Source organism: Drosophila willistoni, chromosome 3R, assembly GCF_018902025.1.
Source record: "Drosophila willistoni isolate 14030-0811.24 chromosome 3R, UCI_dwil_1.1, whole genome shotgun sequence".
NCBI lineage: Eukaryota > Metazoa > Arthropoda > Insecta > Diptera > Drosophilidae > Drosophila > Drosophila willistoni.
This window is the reverse complement of record NC_061086.1, coordinates 12,252,234-12,269,665: the sequence shown is the minus strand read 5'-3', so window position 1 is coordinate 12,269,665 and position 17,432 is coordinate 12,252,234. Positions and strand designations below refer to the sequence as shown.

At 40.6% G+C, this 17,432-nt stretch overlaps 1 protein-coding gene across 6 annotated transcripts in view; it reads right to left on the bottom strand.

Moving 5' to 3' along the window:
* The window catches only part of LOC6650487 (homeotic protein female sterile), a 161,564-nt gene that overhangs the window by 108,773 nt on the left and 35,359 nt on the right, over nt 1-17,432 (bottom strand). For all 6 annotated transcript variants that reach the window (XM_047011617.1, XM_047011618.1, XM_047011603.1 and 3 more), the window contains exon 2: nt 7,934-8,776. In XM_047011617.1, the coding sequence (XP_046867573.1) occupies nt 7,934-8,293 (360 nt within the window). In that variant the 5' untranslated portion in view covers nt 8,294-8,776. The remainder of the gene's footprint in view (nt 1-7,933; nt 8,777-17,432) is intronic.

The window sequence follows — 17,432 nt, the reverse complement described above, 5'->3', positions numbered from 1 at the left end:
TGGGCTAATTAAAATGTAATATTCCAAAGACCTGCCACAGACTGATGATATTCCCCAATAATTAGATTGAAATGCAAGTGAATGACATTTATGATGGAATTGCTTCCCACTTGGTGTGTGTGTGTGTGTGTCTGTGTGTGTTTGTGTATGTGTGTTGGGTTTGTAGTAAGTAATTAACCGGCAAAATGTTCAATACTAATAAATAAAGGGCCAAGACGCATGGCATTGCATTGCATTGCATTGCTGTTGCGTCTGTAAAACATAATTCACCTGAAGCAACTAACCAGCCAGCCAGCCAACCAACCAACATGCAGGAAAAATGCCCAAATGTCGCCCAGTTGAAATTTATGACCCAAAACTGCGAGTGGTCGGGGTCTGTTTAACAGGGAGAAAGAGCAAAAGCGAAAAAATGGGGAGCAGCAGCAGGAGCAGCATTCGCCACCGCAACAAAGAACAGCAAGAATAACTGCAGCGACAGTTGTTGCAACAACGGATGCAACGTATATTTGCAACAATGTCAAAGGCAAGGCACGACAACCACGACGATTGAGGTTGTTCTTGCTGTTGTTGCTGCTGCTGCTGTTGCTGCCTGATGTTGCTGCTGCGGCTGTTTCTTTGTATGACGACAGCAATTTATGCACAGAAATATTGTGGAAATTGTTTGACTTTAACAACTAAATTTCCATTGCTCTCTCCGTCTAGCTGGGTGTGTGTGTGTTGTGGGTGCTCCAAATTGCTTTTGCTAGGTGATAAAATGTTGCAGGTGTTGCAATTTACAGACTCTCTTTTGCCATTGGCTAATGTTGCATGTTTAAGCATTGATTTGTGTGCTTGTTGCATGGATGATGATGACTTTAGGTGTGGCAGGCTACCATCATGAATTGGTACACTACGGTTTATGGCCCCAACGTGTCATATGAATGGCTCTGTCGTCTTAACAAAATGAGTTTCTGCTTTTTGCCAGCGCAAATCCTGCACAGTCAATCGCTCAAATCCCCAACTCTTTCCAACATTTTAGAGTCAACATTTATATCAAATGTCGCATGTCTCAAATTGCCAAATGAATCATACAAATGTACACATTGCAAGGACCACACATAAAACAGGAAATAAGCACAACTACACCTACCCAAAAAAAAAATGAAATGCTAAAAAAGAAATGAAGAAAATCCAAAATAAAAATCTACGCCTACGGTTAAGACCTCCAGATCACAGAGTAAACCAGAGGGCAGCGGTGCAGCGCGTCTGCTTATGCAAAATCTGAGAAAAAGGCAAGATGAAGAAGGGGAGAAACCTGGAGCACCCACGACTTGCAGCACTCAAACTCCAGGCGGTTGACCAACATAAATGGCGCAAAGTTGAAATGTTGACAGGGCACATTCGTTATGACTGACTGACTGACTGACTGGCAGACAGACTCTGGGTGACTGACTGACTGCGTGCCTGCATGTGTGTATAGAGTCCACGAAGTAAGTAAGTAAATCAAGTTGTAGGTAAGTGAGATTTATGCTCGTGTCGTTTAGTCCTACTCCACAGCATGAATGCAAAATATGACAACATGGCCAAGGCAAATCAAAGCAACCAAAAAAAGAATAAAAAGAACAAACGAAATCTCAACTCAACAGCAATCAGATCTTCTCCAGCTGAGGATGCTGGCTACGATATATTTCTCCCTGGCCCTGAGGCAACATTTGCACCATTTGCCTATGTCTATTTGCATAATGTTTGCAACCAAAACTACAAACTCCTCTTTTGTCTCACTTTTACCCTATTTTTTGAGGTCATAAGATACATTAGGCTAGAAGTGACTCATCTAAAATTTATATAAAACTTAAATTTCCATTAAAGTTATATTTTTAAATTTTGGCTATTGACATTTTTTTCAGAGTGTTTGATGTAGAATCTGATTTTCTCTTTTTGGATTTAGCTTCTTTTTTTTGGGGAGGGGGAGTAACTTGTTTCTAATCGCAGCAGTTGGTTTGTTAATTACGGCAAACATGGAACAACTACCATCCGCCCTTGTCCCACTCTTTTTGCCTCTCCTGTCAACGTCATCGTGTTGATGATGCACTTGTGTAATGTTTGATTTATACACGAAGACCCCGTTGGCTGCTCTAATTAGCTGTTGCTGCTGCTGCTGCTGTCCAGGTTTTGACCAAAAACTAGAGCAACTGCAGCCAGAGCAACGCATTTGAAAAGGACTCAATGGTTTGGGAAAAATGTGTCAGCAGCTGCTTGTAAAGTAAACAACTTTCACTAACTGCCACTGACTGAATGATGCCTCATGCTGCAGATGTTCCTCAAAAGAAATCAGTTCACAAATTGAAACTGGAAATGTAGAGTTGGTTTTTCAATGAAAAGAGAATTGAGCACTGAGAGGGAAAAGAAGAGACAGAAAAAGAGAGGCAGAGAAATTAGCACAGACTTAGAGAAGTCAAGAGCAGAAGGGAAGCTATTGACCAACGCCCACAACAACCATTCCACCAACCAATGGGCTTGGAAGTTAGGGGAGTCCAATAGGGGGGAGGGCGATCTAGGCGGGTTAGTCAAAACGCCAATTAAAAGCGAAAACGTTGCAAAAATGGTTGATGACATTAATTGACATTTAGCAGCGACGGGCCATATCAATAGGCCGGACAGCACAATCACCCTAACAAGAGTTGAGTCGACTAGAGTCAGTGGGTTGCGAGGGGGGATTGGGAAAGGATTGGTGGCTAAGAGGACAGAAGAGCCAGTCAGTCTCTAGGCCGGGCCGCCTTTCACTGACTATCCACAACGCAATTGTACAATTGGCTAATGTCAGAAAATCTCCAGGCAGTTGTCAGCGGCGCTTTCGGACGTGGGACTCCCATCATTAGCGTGGCACAATTGTGAAATGTGTAATTGCTGCAACAACAAAAACAAAACCAACAACACAACAACAACAACGAAGCAGCAGCAACATCAACAACTATGAGACATGCAGACGACACATTGACAGCGAGTTATGTCAACTCGAATGCGATTTGTTTAGCTATCCCAGTTCTCCCACTGCCCAGGAACTTTAGCAACATAAATATTAAGCAAAAAGGCCAACAAATTGAAAGAGTGAAAAACTAAAGGGACAGAGACAGGCAGGCCGAGAGCAGAGAGCAAGGACTAAGCTCTACTTGTCTCTCTTCCTCTTTTGCAGTTTCTGTAATTGGTTACACGACGATACGATGCGATGCGATGCAACAACGCACAAGTGGCCCTCTAGAGCAGCAGCAGCAGCAACTACGCGATTGGCAAAGAAGTGCGCGACAAGATTTATAAGCGCCTGTCAACGAGCTGCAAGTTGCCGCCGTGGCCACTTTTTGATTTATAAGCAAAATGTTGCCGAGCTGCGCAAGTATTTATGAAACATTTCAAGGCAGTGGACACATGGCGGCACATGGTGGCAGCTTCAGCTTCCTTGCCCAGGGTCCATGCTCCGAGACCAAGACCAAGTCCAGGTTCCAAGTCCACATCCACAAGAGAAGGAGGCCCATACTCACTACTTGTGTAGGCAGTTGACACTGGGCAACGAGTTGTAATAGTGCAATGCTAAAGGAACTAAAGTTGCAAGTTGAATCCGCCAGTAAGTAGCCACTGTGGCGGCAGTAATTGCGGCGGCATGTGAAATATGAGATAAACTCCAAGTAAGGCCAAGTCCAAGCTTCCCATCTCAAGCTCTGGCAGTTAGCGGAAACTTTTTCAAGCATGTGGCAAGTTGTTTAGAATCCCAACTAGCCGACCAAGAAGACGACGACGACGACGACATGCGACAGGAAGACAGGCGACGACAGCATTTTGGTGCCACTTCGCGGCATGCGAAATAACTTCGCACAATTGAGCATGCCGACAAAAAACTACAGCAACAACAACCACAAGACGACCGATGACTCCCAACTTGGGCATTCTATTAAATTAATCGTCAATTATCAACGGACTGCAAATACTAACAAACAAACTAACTAACTAACTACTTCAACTCCTTGAAAAGGAACTCTTCCCAATCCATCTAACGGCAAATCAATTAGTGTTGTTTGATGGTGGAGTCGGCCAAAGAACTGCATGTCTAATTAAGCCACAATTGTTGCCGAAACTATTTTCAATTTTTTATTTCAGTATATCCTTGTTTACCCTCATTCATTTTCGGCTTGGCAAAAAGTTTTGCATGCTAGAAGTCCTGGCCTGACCGACCTGGCCGCCTGCCTTTTGGTTGACTCGTTAGCTTGTTCACTTTTGCCAATGTGTTTAATTAAATAGCAAGCGTAATTAAATTGCAATTAAATTAATTAAAAAGCACGCGTCCTCCTCTGTTGCTGTGTGTGTGTATGTGTGTATATTTTGAAGAGGGTTTTGCCCTTGTGCGCCTGACTTTGCCAGTTTAGTTTAGGGTCCTTGTTGTTGATTGGTGAACGGACATGAACGGGAAATCCACGAAGGACGAACAAATGAACAAAATGTTGAGCCGCGACTATGTTTTGGGGTCTACCTTTACCGTTCTCCCCCTTACAATTAGACTTTAATTTTTTATGAGCAATGAATGGTTTCACAGTATTTTCCCCCTTTTTTTGTGTTTTTACTTTACTTCCTGCCGTTTTTTTTTTTTTGTTGTTGGTGTTAAATACCTGATTAAGTTTAATGGCTAAATGAAAGCAATTGCTAAACTATGCAAATTGTTGCCATTGGTTTTTGTTTTGGAAAATTAGCTTGGAAAGTAGAGAATTGTCAATGTGTTCATTAGGCAACTTTATTTTTTGCTTTGCAATATTTTTTATTGATTAAAATGAGTTACTACCACAATATGAAAGAATAATGACCAGAAGGCAGAAATTGAACTAATTGAATTGCGGCAATTACTACTCCTTTGTCGGAGGCTACGCATAAAACGGGCCAAAAATGGACCAAGAAATCGAAATGAAAATGCGCAAAAGTCAAGTTCATAAAAATGAAATCATGCCACAGCTCAGGCAGAAGATCAAAGAGGACAAATCAATAAAACCAAGCGGAGAAATAACTTAAAGTCAGTCAGTCAGACAGGCCACAGTCAGTCAGGTCCAGGCACAGAGTCAAATCTAGACCCCAAGACCCGATGTTGATGCCGTTGCCGGTGCCATGGCAGGGAGAGACCAAGACGACCCCAAAACAACTTGACCTGGTCAAGGCTAAAGGCACATAAAATAAAATTATACAACTTCGGGGAAGGAGAGAGAGGTAGGTAGAGTAAAACTAAAGCAAACTGTCTTTTGATCTATGGCAACGACGATGCTAAAGTTGATGATGATGATGAGGCCAGCCACAACGGATGAGCCGGCTATGTGGAGCAACGGCAACAGCAGCAACAACAACAACAACAATAACAACAACGATGAAGTCTCACAGTAAATTGGCATAAGAAATCAGAAATCACAGAAGTTTGCTCTTGTATGTGTGTGTGTGTGTCCAACGTTCCGCGGACTATACAGACACATACATATACAGGCGGAGATAAATGGCAGCATCATGGATACGTTCGTTCGATGCTGGACACTCGCTCACAGACCATTGCAATATTAAGTAAATATACAAAACGTTGTCGGCACGGCGCACAAAACTAATGATGTCGAGATGCTAGAGGGGACTGCCGACATCAAGAAGAGTGGGATGAAAGGCATGAAAAGAACTGCTAGCTAGCTGGCTGGCCGGTTGTCTGGCTGGTTGGCTGGCTGGCTGCCTGGCAAGACAGTAAGACTCAAACTGCCAACTGCCGACGGAGAGTATACGACTTGCGGACGGACTGCAGAACTGATAATGATGCGGCAGCAAAAGTTTTAGGACTCGTCCGTAAGTCCATTCCTCGTTGTCCGTTGGCTCTTTGGCACTGGAGCGCTGGCCATTGGGCTGCGACTGGCGATATACACACGCCAGGTAATAAATTTCATTTCTCAGCTGATATGGGCAATTAAGGAACAATTTTGCAGCTGAATGAGTAATAAATAAAAATTGTATGCCAAGCGATACGCAAGCGATACAAAACTGCAAGAAGTCGTCGTCAGTCGGCAGCCAAGATAGTTTTTCGGATAAAAATACACAAAACGTACGCAGAGACCAGTAAACGAAGGAAGGAGTGCGGACAGGGCAATGCGAATGAATGAATGAATGAGCGAGTGAGTGAGTGAGTCTGTGAGGGAAGTGAGTGAGTAAGGCAGACAGCCAGAAGACTGCATCATCTCGTCATTCTCATCATCATCATCAAGAAGCATATGGGGAAACAGTTTCCCTAACCCTTCCTAAGATTCTGTGTCGTCTTTTTTTTTCGTCTCGATGCTTGCCCTTTTGATGAAAACAACTCAATGACGTGATTTGTGCTCAACCCTCGTGCTTTGCCGCCAACGAAGTTGGACAGGATGCTGTTGATCCTCCAATGTTGTGTTGCTTACGGCCCGAATCCTGTCTCCATATATAAATCACATTTTGCTGAATTGATGTGCTAAATTCCTTTGGGTCACTTGGGTTGGGTTCTTCGTCTTCTACTTTGGTTTTTAGTAATAATTTTAGCTGCGAAATATTTTTGCATAATAAATCAACGCAAGCTTTAAGCCTGATGCTCTGCCACTCTTTGCCTTCATCTTTCTCTTTCCCTTGGTTGGTTGTTTGTTGTCCATCAAATGTAGCCAGTTTTTCATGTCTTCTTTGGGTTTTTTGTATTCTTTTTTTTTTGCATTTCGGGTAGCTTGTCTGCTCTTTGGCATTATTTTAATTACACTGAAGCTGCAAAAGATGCGCAGAGATGGCAGAGGGCAAGGCAAAAGGCAAAGGCATTCTTTTTAAATGCTGCTCGTTGCTCGAGTGGATTTGCAGGAATTGCGAGCCGGAACCAGGCATGAGGCGTCGGTGCCTTTTGGTAACAAACACACACTAAAACACACACACACACACCGTCACTCACATGCATAATGGCACATGATATGTCGCCTACCTGGGAGAGAACTCTCTGAACACCAAACACACTGGGCACTTGGTGCTGGGGTGCTGGAACAATGGAAGCCCGGCAGCAACGTGACACTCGAGACGGCACCAAAGCTAAAGCCAAAGCCCCAAAAGCTGCTATATACTCTATCTCCTCATATATAAAAGCCGTTTGGCCAGTGGTCAAAAGAGTTTTTGCAGTTTGGAGAGTTGGAGCTGAATTTGGAATAAGGAGTTGGAGCTGGAGTTGGAGTTGGCGTTGGGAGTTGAAGCTGCCGCCGTTTAAATGTACTCCATTTTACTGTCAAGTGTGTGGACCGGGGTTGACATTTGGCAATGGTCGGTCTGTCCTTTGCCCCTTTATCTCCCCTAATGCCCTTGCTTTATCTCCCCCCCTCTCACTCTCTCTCTCTCTATCTTTCTCTCCCTTTTCGTTTTAACTATGTGTGTGCCTCGCATGTCGAGAATTTTAATTTAAGTATGTAAACTGACATTGAATGCGACGAGAGGCAAGGAGCAGCTCCTGAGTCTTCTCCCCGTTTTGTGTTGTGGGTGGCTGCTTTGGGATGAATTGCAGCAGCCGAGTGTTAAGAATGAGAGAATGCGAGTGCAATTTTAGTTTTGTTTGCAATTGGATTTTGTAATAAAAAGCTTGCTAAACTTGGAAACTTGTCTCTGTTGGCAAGTGTGTGAATGTGTGTGTGTGTTGAAGTGAGTGTTGAAATACGTTTAATGAAAGTTAAGATTGCTTTAAAAATATCTGCTAATGGCATTCTCTACCATGATTTTGGCCCCAATCTTCTTCTGCCTTTCGAATTCCCCCCATTCCCATTCCCATTCTCAATCCCAATCAGTGCAAATTACAATCACAGCGGGTGACACTGGTACTCATTAAATCTTTCGGTTTGGTTAACAACACCCAATCAAAATCATCTACTTCAGAGTGTATACAAGTGTGTATAAAGTGACATGGACTTACCGGTGTTGAATATGGATGCGCTGTCAATCGCACTCCATCCGTCTCCAGCTGTTCGCGCAGCACTAACTCCAGCTCATTGCTGGGCGGCGTTTCACAAAGTATTTCCATGCTCCCGGACAATGAGTTTGGATCGTTTAACATAAAGTATACAGAGGCAGCACCCTTCTCTCTTAGCGAACGTATGCTTTTCAAGAGCTTATGTCGATGGGCAGGATTCTCCACACCAATGGCATCCAGATCAGGATCACCGACCTGTTTGCATATCTCCAAATCATCATAGCCATTGTCAAGAAAACTTTCGGCATATTGTGCCAAGCCCAAGGCACGAAGCCATTCACAGACAATGTTGCTAACGGCCATCGTTATGATTGGTTAACTTTCAGGCTGTGCGGGGGGGGGACGATGTAGGGGCGTGCCCACTCTTATTCACTTGTTCACGTGTGCAAGGCCAATTACCGTTACAAAATGGCGTCGATTACCAAGAAACGGAATGGGGGTAGCGTCACGTGTTTAGAACGTTTGCCCAAGCTGCTACTAGTGTGCTCCTCCACCCTTTGCAATTTCCTCTAGTCGTCGTCGGTGTTTAAGCTCTGTCTTTTCTCTCTCTCTCTCTACTGTCTTTTCCTTTTTTTCAGTTTGTTTTGTATTTTTCTCTTTATTGTTTTAAACTGCCTTTCTTTTCCGAAGCGTATGGTATTATATACACTCGTAAAAATTCAATGCCAGTGCGTAACGATGTACACTCGTAAAAATTTATAACGTTTCATTTTTAAGCGGCCAATCCTCTACACGCCGCTGCTCCTTCGCATTGTTGTTCCTCTCAGGTCGGCAACTGGCAGCATTCTGAAAATACACAAGAGAAAAGAGATAATGAAGAATAAGTCAGTGAAAATGTATATTTTAAATAATTGAACATTGCATAAATTTCAATTGTTAAGAAAAAAGCAAAACCATTTCATCACCCACCCGCATAGGGCAAACAGAAAAGTTGTTCCCACACAGAATAATTCTCGGATTTGAATCTAAAATCAGTATCTGAACAAATCAATGTGTGAATGTGAATGGAGAAAACAAACCCGCGGGGCCCCGAGTGCAACTCAGTCAAGATTCAAATCAAATTCAAAATGCTAGAAAATTAATTAAACCCAACAGCAGCTACTGCGGTTGCTCACACACACACACACACACACACACGCACATTCACATTCCTAGTTCTCATCAATAGACCAACTGGCTGAGTAACAGGGAGAGGGTGGGCAAATGGGGAAATTCCTTATCATAGGGGGTAGTAGGTAAGGGTTTGCGGTTTGCCGAAAAGCGGATAATGCGTGCACGCACACACACACACACACATGAAAGCATTCATATCACTTTATCATAGACATCTTTGAAGTGTTCCCATGTGGGAGCCGCCTTCTACAGTACCCCAGCGACCCCTTCTCTCTCATCATTTGACTTGACGCTTTAGAGAATCTATGAGGCGTTAAACGCAAACTAAAAGCTTCTATACACAAATACACACACACACACACACACCCACCCACTCATACACATGCATTGATGCATGGGGAACATAACAGTGCACCGTGCAGTTTATGGGCGTGTGGCATATAGCGTTGCTTTTCCTCATTGATAAATGATTGATTATCAGCTTGTGGGTGCTGCCTGCCTTCCGCGTTTGTCTTCGCGTTCGCGTTTCTCTCGCGCTGCGGTTTTTCCTTGGCTTAGCACAAAAGTTTAGTGTTTGCTTTTAGTTTATCTTTAATGGATTATTTTAGTGGTTGCTTGATTGGTTAGTCGAACGAAATCATTGAAAATGCCTTAGCCTCGCCCTCGTCATACCTCCAACAGCCATCCTCAGCCCCACCCGCCTCCCATCTATCCATCTACGACTATTTCATATAATTTATGTGCTTTGTGCTGACTGACTGCCCGCCTGCCCGTCTGTCTGTCTATTTGGCCTGCCAGCCGTGTGACTAAGCTGATTTTTTTTTTCTCTCTTCACTTCTTCATTTGCTGTTGCCGCTTCTGTCTACTGTCCATTGTCTGATTGTCCGTTGTCTATTGTCTGACTGGCAGCTGTTTTGTTTCATTTTCATTTTGATATTGAATAGATCAATCATTTGGATGGTCTTGAACAAATGCCGTACAAAATGGTTTAATGATTAGCAATTATTCACCAATAAAACTGTCAATGAATGGAGCTTTTTTTCTCTCCACTGAAGGGTGCATCTTTTTGTTAAATACGAGTGGTTAGAGAAAGTGATTTAACTAGCTAGTGCAAAGCAATTGCATTTGCATTTAAAAGCTGAATTAAATAATAATTTAGACATCAAATTATACAACAGAAGAATTAGTAAGAAACCCTTCTTAATGAAAACTCTTTTATACTTATAAATCGAAAAGTAATAACAAAAATTGTAAGAACTAATGGCTTAAGAAAAAAACCATGTCTTATAACATGGAGTCTAAAAAATCTTCTTTTATGATAACCTATTTATTAGTTATCAATTTTGAAAAATAATCAAAATTGCTTCAATTCATGACATGACTTTGCTCTAAATGTAATAATTTCGTTTAAGGTAGTTAGTTACCTTATATAGCACATTTTATAGAAAAAATTGCATTTATTTGATTGCTACTCTCAAAAAAATAATAACTGAAATAGACATTAAAGGTTGCCAAAGGTTTTTTATGAGTAATTTATTGATATATCGTTTTATTATACACGATTTTTGGGCAATTTCATATTTTGATTTATCCAAATTATGTGTGTGTGTGTGTGTTGGAAAGCTCTCAAAAAATCTATGTGATTTGGGTTAACCACTTCAGGCGCACCTTTATATTAAACCATGTGCAGTGCAGCAAATGCCACAAGGAAGACACATGACAAGCGTCCCCCTTTTCCCTTCTTGGCACATTTCCGTGCGAACAAATAGTAATGAAGCAATGGATGAAATCCAAAATAGAAACCCTTTCACTTATAAATCTATTGGTTTTGAATTTTTCTTTCGTTTTTTTTTCTTTTGGGGTCAAAGTTTGTTTTTACGCCAACACAGCAAACGCGCAGCAGGGGCAACAATTTAATGCAACATCATTTGACAGCGACCACAACAACAACAACAACAACAACTTGAACTTCAACAACAACAATGATGATGATAATTTGTTGACTTTTGTTGCTTTTGCAGTTGTTGCCTTCATTTCAAATTCAAGAGATTTCGTGGGCGTTGTCGGAACGCATTAAGTTTAAACATTTTCGATTTGTGTTTTTTTGTTCGTCGATGTTGTTTTTGTTGTTGTTGTTGTTGGACAAGTTTAATTTGTTTATGGCGCGTCGTTTGTTTTAAACGGTGTCATTTGAACACAATTTGAGAACGAACACAAACGTTGCCCTGCACACCTTCTTTTTTCCTTTTCATTTTTTATTATTTCTGTTTTTTTTGTTTTTGTCTTTAGCGGTTATTATATAAAGGCCGATCGTGTTGACTCTTGGCCTTAGCCAAAAAGTTGTGGCAACAATTTGGTGAGAGGTGGACAATCATTGAGGCGGCAGTAAAACCATTCAGCCAGCCAAATCAAATTGAGCGTCAATAAATGACGGGCAAGCAAATTACGATTGTGATTTGGTCGTGTTGTTGCTGGTGTCGCTATTTGGCTCTCGGTTATTGCAACACGCCAACAGCTGTCAGCTGGCACTTTATCTGCCATCTGTGTGGCTCGCTCGCACACATGGCGTATGAAGGCAATTGGCATTTAATTAAAATTATTTGCACAGCGTCTTAGCCATTTACTTTACGTTTTTTATCTTGCAATTCATTTATCATTTTTCGACTTTGCCAAGCGCACAGGTGCACAGTGAAAAGGAAATGACAAAAATTTGTTCACACGCTGCTGCTGCTGCCGCTGCTGCTCAGCGCTGGTCAGCGGTAATTAACATGGCTAATTCTAATTCCCTCGTTATACGCACTTGATTATATCAAACAATTGAACACAACAGCCGGAAGGAAGAGAGGCACGCAATATTTGCCAATGGAAATTATAATTAAGAAGAATCACAAGGCAAATAAAATCATAATGAGCAAGATAATAAAGACAACTGGGGAGCACAGCAGCAGGACAAAAAACAATATATGTATGTAGGTACAGGTAAAAACACATTTGAAAAAAAAAAATGGAATTTCTATTTTAGCCAACTGACGTTGCCGCTGCTTCTTCTGCTGCTGCCGTATGTGCCCGCTGAGGGGGCATTAATACCAATGGCTAATTAACTTGTTGTTGAGCTCGTAAAATAGTTTGGGCGCTCATCAAGATAATAATAAAGGCCAAGTCGCGGTTACCTTTTTGGGTTCTTTATGTGTTGCCTTGCTGGCTCTTTAATTGAGCAAAGTTGCCGTCAGCTGCAAGTGGCAAGTGGTAAGTCGGTGAGGTTTAGGTCACATATTGCTGCTGCTGCTGCCTCACTGACTACTGTCACCTCAAAAGCAAATAGCACCACCATCAACAGTCAACACAGCTCACCTACAGAGTCCACAGAGTCTCGAGACTTTGCAGCAGTCTACACTTTTGGTAATTAGATTTTCAAGTCAAGATAATGAAATGGACATTAAAATTTTACAACCTCAGGGCACACACACACACACATAAACACACATGGGTATGGGTTGAAATTGAAAGCATTGAAGCCAACGACGAGCGAGTATTCAATAAATTAATTACAATTCAAATTAAATGTCAAACTAACTATGTATGTAGGCCTCTTTTTAGGTTGGAGGTGTGCCCTGGCCTGACATAAGTTCAATCCATTCTATCCTCTGAATTTATCAGCAACATTTTGACTACAAGACACATAAAAATAAATCTGTCTGCTAGTTTTGTTCACATGACTCTAATTAAACCACAATTGTTAAATAAATTCTAAAGGCATTCTAATTGGCAAACAGTACAAGCCACTTTGATTGCAAAAAGCAAAATGGATATCATTGCTGGCTAATGCATATATTGGACATGTGCACAACACATTTTTGGGCCAATAACAATTAGCAATTAATTGCATTATATCAAATTTCCAAATATCAATACATACATACATCCATGCATACATATATATTTGGCTATTTTTGAGCCAAACAAACAACTCTGACCTCAATTTATTGCAGCATTGCAATAAATCGCTTAAGTGACAAGAGAAAAGATATTTTAAATCGTGTTCGTGTCTAGTTTTGTAATGGCCAATGAAAGGCATATTCATAGAAATTGTTAAAACAGTAAAAATGTATATACAATACTGCCAATTAAATTAAAGGCAACTAACTAACCGAACTTGGTAAGTTGTATTGCATTTTCTTCTATGGTAACCATCAAACGAGTGGCAAAATATCAATATTCATTATCTGTTATCAATCTTTCTATTAGCATCCAATTAACAGGCCACACAAATATTCTTTCTTTGGATTTTATTTATAAATTTTGTTCTCAATTGGCATTAATTGAAATTGAAGTCAATCTGATTGACGATATTTCTTTTTGATAGGTCATTGTATCATTTAGTTTCACCTGAATTTTTAACTAGAAAATGCTCTCACAGCCAAGCCCAAGTTGGGTATTGCACAATTTTCAACTGTCTCTCGCTCACACTGTCAAAATGCTACATGCTGGGCCGACGACCTTTTGGCATTTTGCATTTTTGAGCCAATATATATGGGCAATGCTCCAGGCTGTACATACAAATATCTACTTATATACCACACATTTATTTATATCAATTTTTCTTGGGTTTTTGTTTTTTTTTTTTGTGGGGCATATTTAAGCTTGGCTAAAACGCAGCGGGTGGCCCGCACACATCAGAGCTAGAGCGCAGGTGGCTTCAGCAACAATAGGTTAAAGGAGAGAGTTTTAAGCATGTTTTCTGCTTAAATGTTTAATGTCTGATAATTTAACATTTGTATGGTTTGTTGGTTATGCAAACAAATGGCGCTACAGTTTGCCTAACAGACGCTTATAAATCATCATCATCACAATCATCATCAGACGCATCATTATCGTCATAATAATGAGAGAAGAACGAGCATAACCCATCGATATGATCGAACGACCAACAAGACCAACCCGACCCGGCCCATTCATCCATTGTCTCGAACAAAAAAAAAAAACAACAATGAAAAATGTTTTGGTGTGATATGCCCTCATAATATTTGGCAGCTTAAGCAAGCGTCATACATCGAATCATCAAATCATCATCGAATGTATGTATATGAGGGTATGAGGGGCCAAAATGTAGCATTGATTTTGATCCAAATTTTTTGTGGGGCTTCATCAATGGAAATTATTGATTTGATTTGGTTGGTGTGTGTGTGTGTGTGTTTCCTATAAGTTCTCTTACTTGGGGTCTCATTAGGTATAAAGAAGGGCGGTTGTTGGTCGGCAAAATGCAATAAATTCACATTAAGCTGCTCACATAAAACGCCTGATTGCACACAGCGTTCGTTCAAGCTTCGAAACGCGCTGAAGCCAACATCCTGTTGACAGTCGCTGTAGTAGTAGTAGTAGTAGTAGTAGTAATAGTGGCAACAGCGGCAGCATCGGCAGCAGCAGCAGCAGCAACAGCTATCAATATTAAAAGCGCTTATTTGACAGAAATATGACAAATGCCTGACAGCAAAGCTGGCAATAAGGCGGGGCCCGTAACGCACAGGTTGTCAGTTGGCAGTTGCCTGCCAGCCTGTCCGCCTGCCTGCCTGCCTGTCCTCTTGTCCTTCTGTCCTCCGAGAAGTGCCAAGTCATTAGTAACAGGCGAGAGATTGAGTGAAAAAGTAAAGAGAGGGCAACAAGGCGAGATGCGCAGAGTGCGGAAGGCAGCAAGTGTCAGAAATGCTTTTTGGATTAGTCAATTCAAATTGCGTGCGAGTATTGAATTGCAGGCACCGACAACGACAACACGGACTGTTGGACTGCCTCCATCTCTCTTTACCTCTCTGTGCTGTGCAAGTGTGAAATTTTTGCTGCCGAGAGCTGTTGACTCCGGTTTCTCGATTCTCTGACTCTGACTCCGGCTGACTGCAGGTTTAGGTCCAGGTCCTGGTCCTGGCTCTGACTTTGATTCTGGTTGATGCTGCCGCCGCATTGCTGCTGCTGGTCTCATGCTGAGTTCAGGCTTTTAGATTGCTGTCGTTGGTGTTGCCATTGACAACGCCCAACAACACGACACGTGCAACACTCACGCAATTTTCTTTCCCTCTGTCGCAACCGCTTCCTTCCTCATATCTCGCTTATTCTGTATTTGTGTCAAAAATGCGTTCAACTGTCAAAGCCGTAACATGAATATATGCAGTAGAGACGCCGACGACGACCCTTCTTACTTATTGCCCGGAATGCAATGAAGCGTGAGCCAGTTGCAATCGTAAAATGGTCATAGCCAAATTGGAGGTTAGCTTACTTTGATTTCGGCAACAGAAAATTCAATTTAGCCAACATCAAAACCAATGGTGGGGGATGTAATGGTATTCCAATTTCAAAGATGAAATAACTTGCTCTTTGTGTATTAATGGATGAATAATTCACTTTCAAATGTACATTTTTTATTAAATTTGTTAAGTACCTACATTTATTGAACATTAATACACTTAGTTTGTTAGTTTTTTATCCTACCTCAAGTCGCATAGTTAAGTACAGTCTATTCCCACGATTTCATTAAGTCATTTAACATTTTAAATTGTTAAATCTATTATGGCATGATTATAACATATTAATTGTGGTTTTTAAATGAAATCTGTGTACTTTATCTAAACGATCTTTTGGTCATTTCCGTTTTAAACTATCTCGAAATAAATTGCATTATCATTTGCATATTTTGTATAATTTTCGCATTATTTTTTTTTTAAATGCACAAACGGGCAAACAATAAACACGACTCTTTGCGCCAACAACAATTTCATAAATATTTTTATGGCGTTTAATAAAATTTTATTGGCAGGGGGTTGCCGCTTGCTTGCCTCTGCCTCTGACGATGATGTTGCTGCTGTTCTTGTTGTTGCAGTTGCATATTTTATGGGGTCTTAACTCTCTTCCTCTCGCTCAGTTAAGCGTACTTCAATTTGTCGCCGTTGCTGCTACAGCAGCAGTTTATATTATATATGAGAATTCCCTCGATCTGCTGGCTCCCTTCTGTTTTTACTGCTGCTGTTGCTGCAGTTGCTGCTGTCTGCATGCATCTCCCTCCTCTCCCTCTCTCTCTCTCTCGTTATTTTTCTCGCATATTGTCAATGCAAGTGACAGGCAAGCGAGCCAAAATGCGACGTTGTCATCAGTTGCAACAATTACTTAAATGCAGCTATCCATATAAACGTTCATGTCTACACTGCGCAAAATCCAAAATAAGTTTAAGCGAATCCTTTGATACAAAAGGATCTCTTTAAAAAACAATTAATTTAGTATTTCATCAATAAATTTGGATTATTGTCTATCTCAATTGGCCAAGAGGACAATAATTACTATTGGGGAAAATGAAAGGATCATAAAAGTAAACGGATCTTTTAAAAGATCAATTTGTTTAGTATTTCACCAATAAAGTTTGATTAATTATTGTCTGTTTGCCAAGTTTAAGCTCAAATCAAATGGGCACATGAGAGAAACTTAACAATCAATACAAGATACAAGATTGAAATAAAACAAAATAATCAAGACAAATCAATCGAATATAATTGACTAAGATAGTAGAAAAGGCTCCCACAAGTATCTTTAAAAGTTTAGATTCGAGTTAATTATGATTATCTGGGAATGTTTAAAGAATAAAAACAATTTTATTTCGTTTTAATGCAGTACTAAAGTCCTATTCTATTAATTGTACTGCTAAGAAATTAAAATGGGGCTTAAATTCAATTTTTACTGTGTATAAACGCCTTTATATACATACATATAGGTACATACATATGTATGCATAAACGTATGTACATAAGTATGTACTACGTAATGTATGTATGGTATAATTTTCATACAGACGAACAGACAGCAATTTACTCGGCCAGTCAGTCAGTCAGTCAGGCAGGAAAGCGAGTGAGTAGGTTGGTTGAATGGCTGGCTGGCTGATGATGGCTTATGGCTATTTTCACAATTTTATTATTATTATTATTACAACTCGAAACTATTATTATTATGATTATTACGCTTTAAAAAACGCATCCTCGGTGTGTGATAAAATAATTGCATTATTGCCTTTCATGACATCGCTGATGTTCCCCGTTGCCAGCTTTCAAATGACAGACGAAAAATGTAAGAAGAGGAAAAAAATTAAACAAAAAAAAAAAAATATATCGAACACGAAACGCATATTTGTGGTCCATTAACTTTTGGCATTGTTTTAATGCCGTTCTTTTATTTTTTTTAATTCCCTTCTGAAATACATACAATTTCATATTGAAATATGTATATTGAGTGACTGTTTGAGAATTTTCATTCATTAATTAAGCTTCAGATGGGCCAACACAACCCAAGAAGAACAACA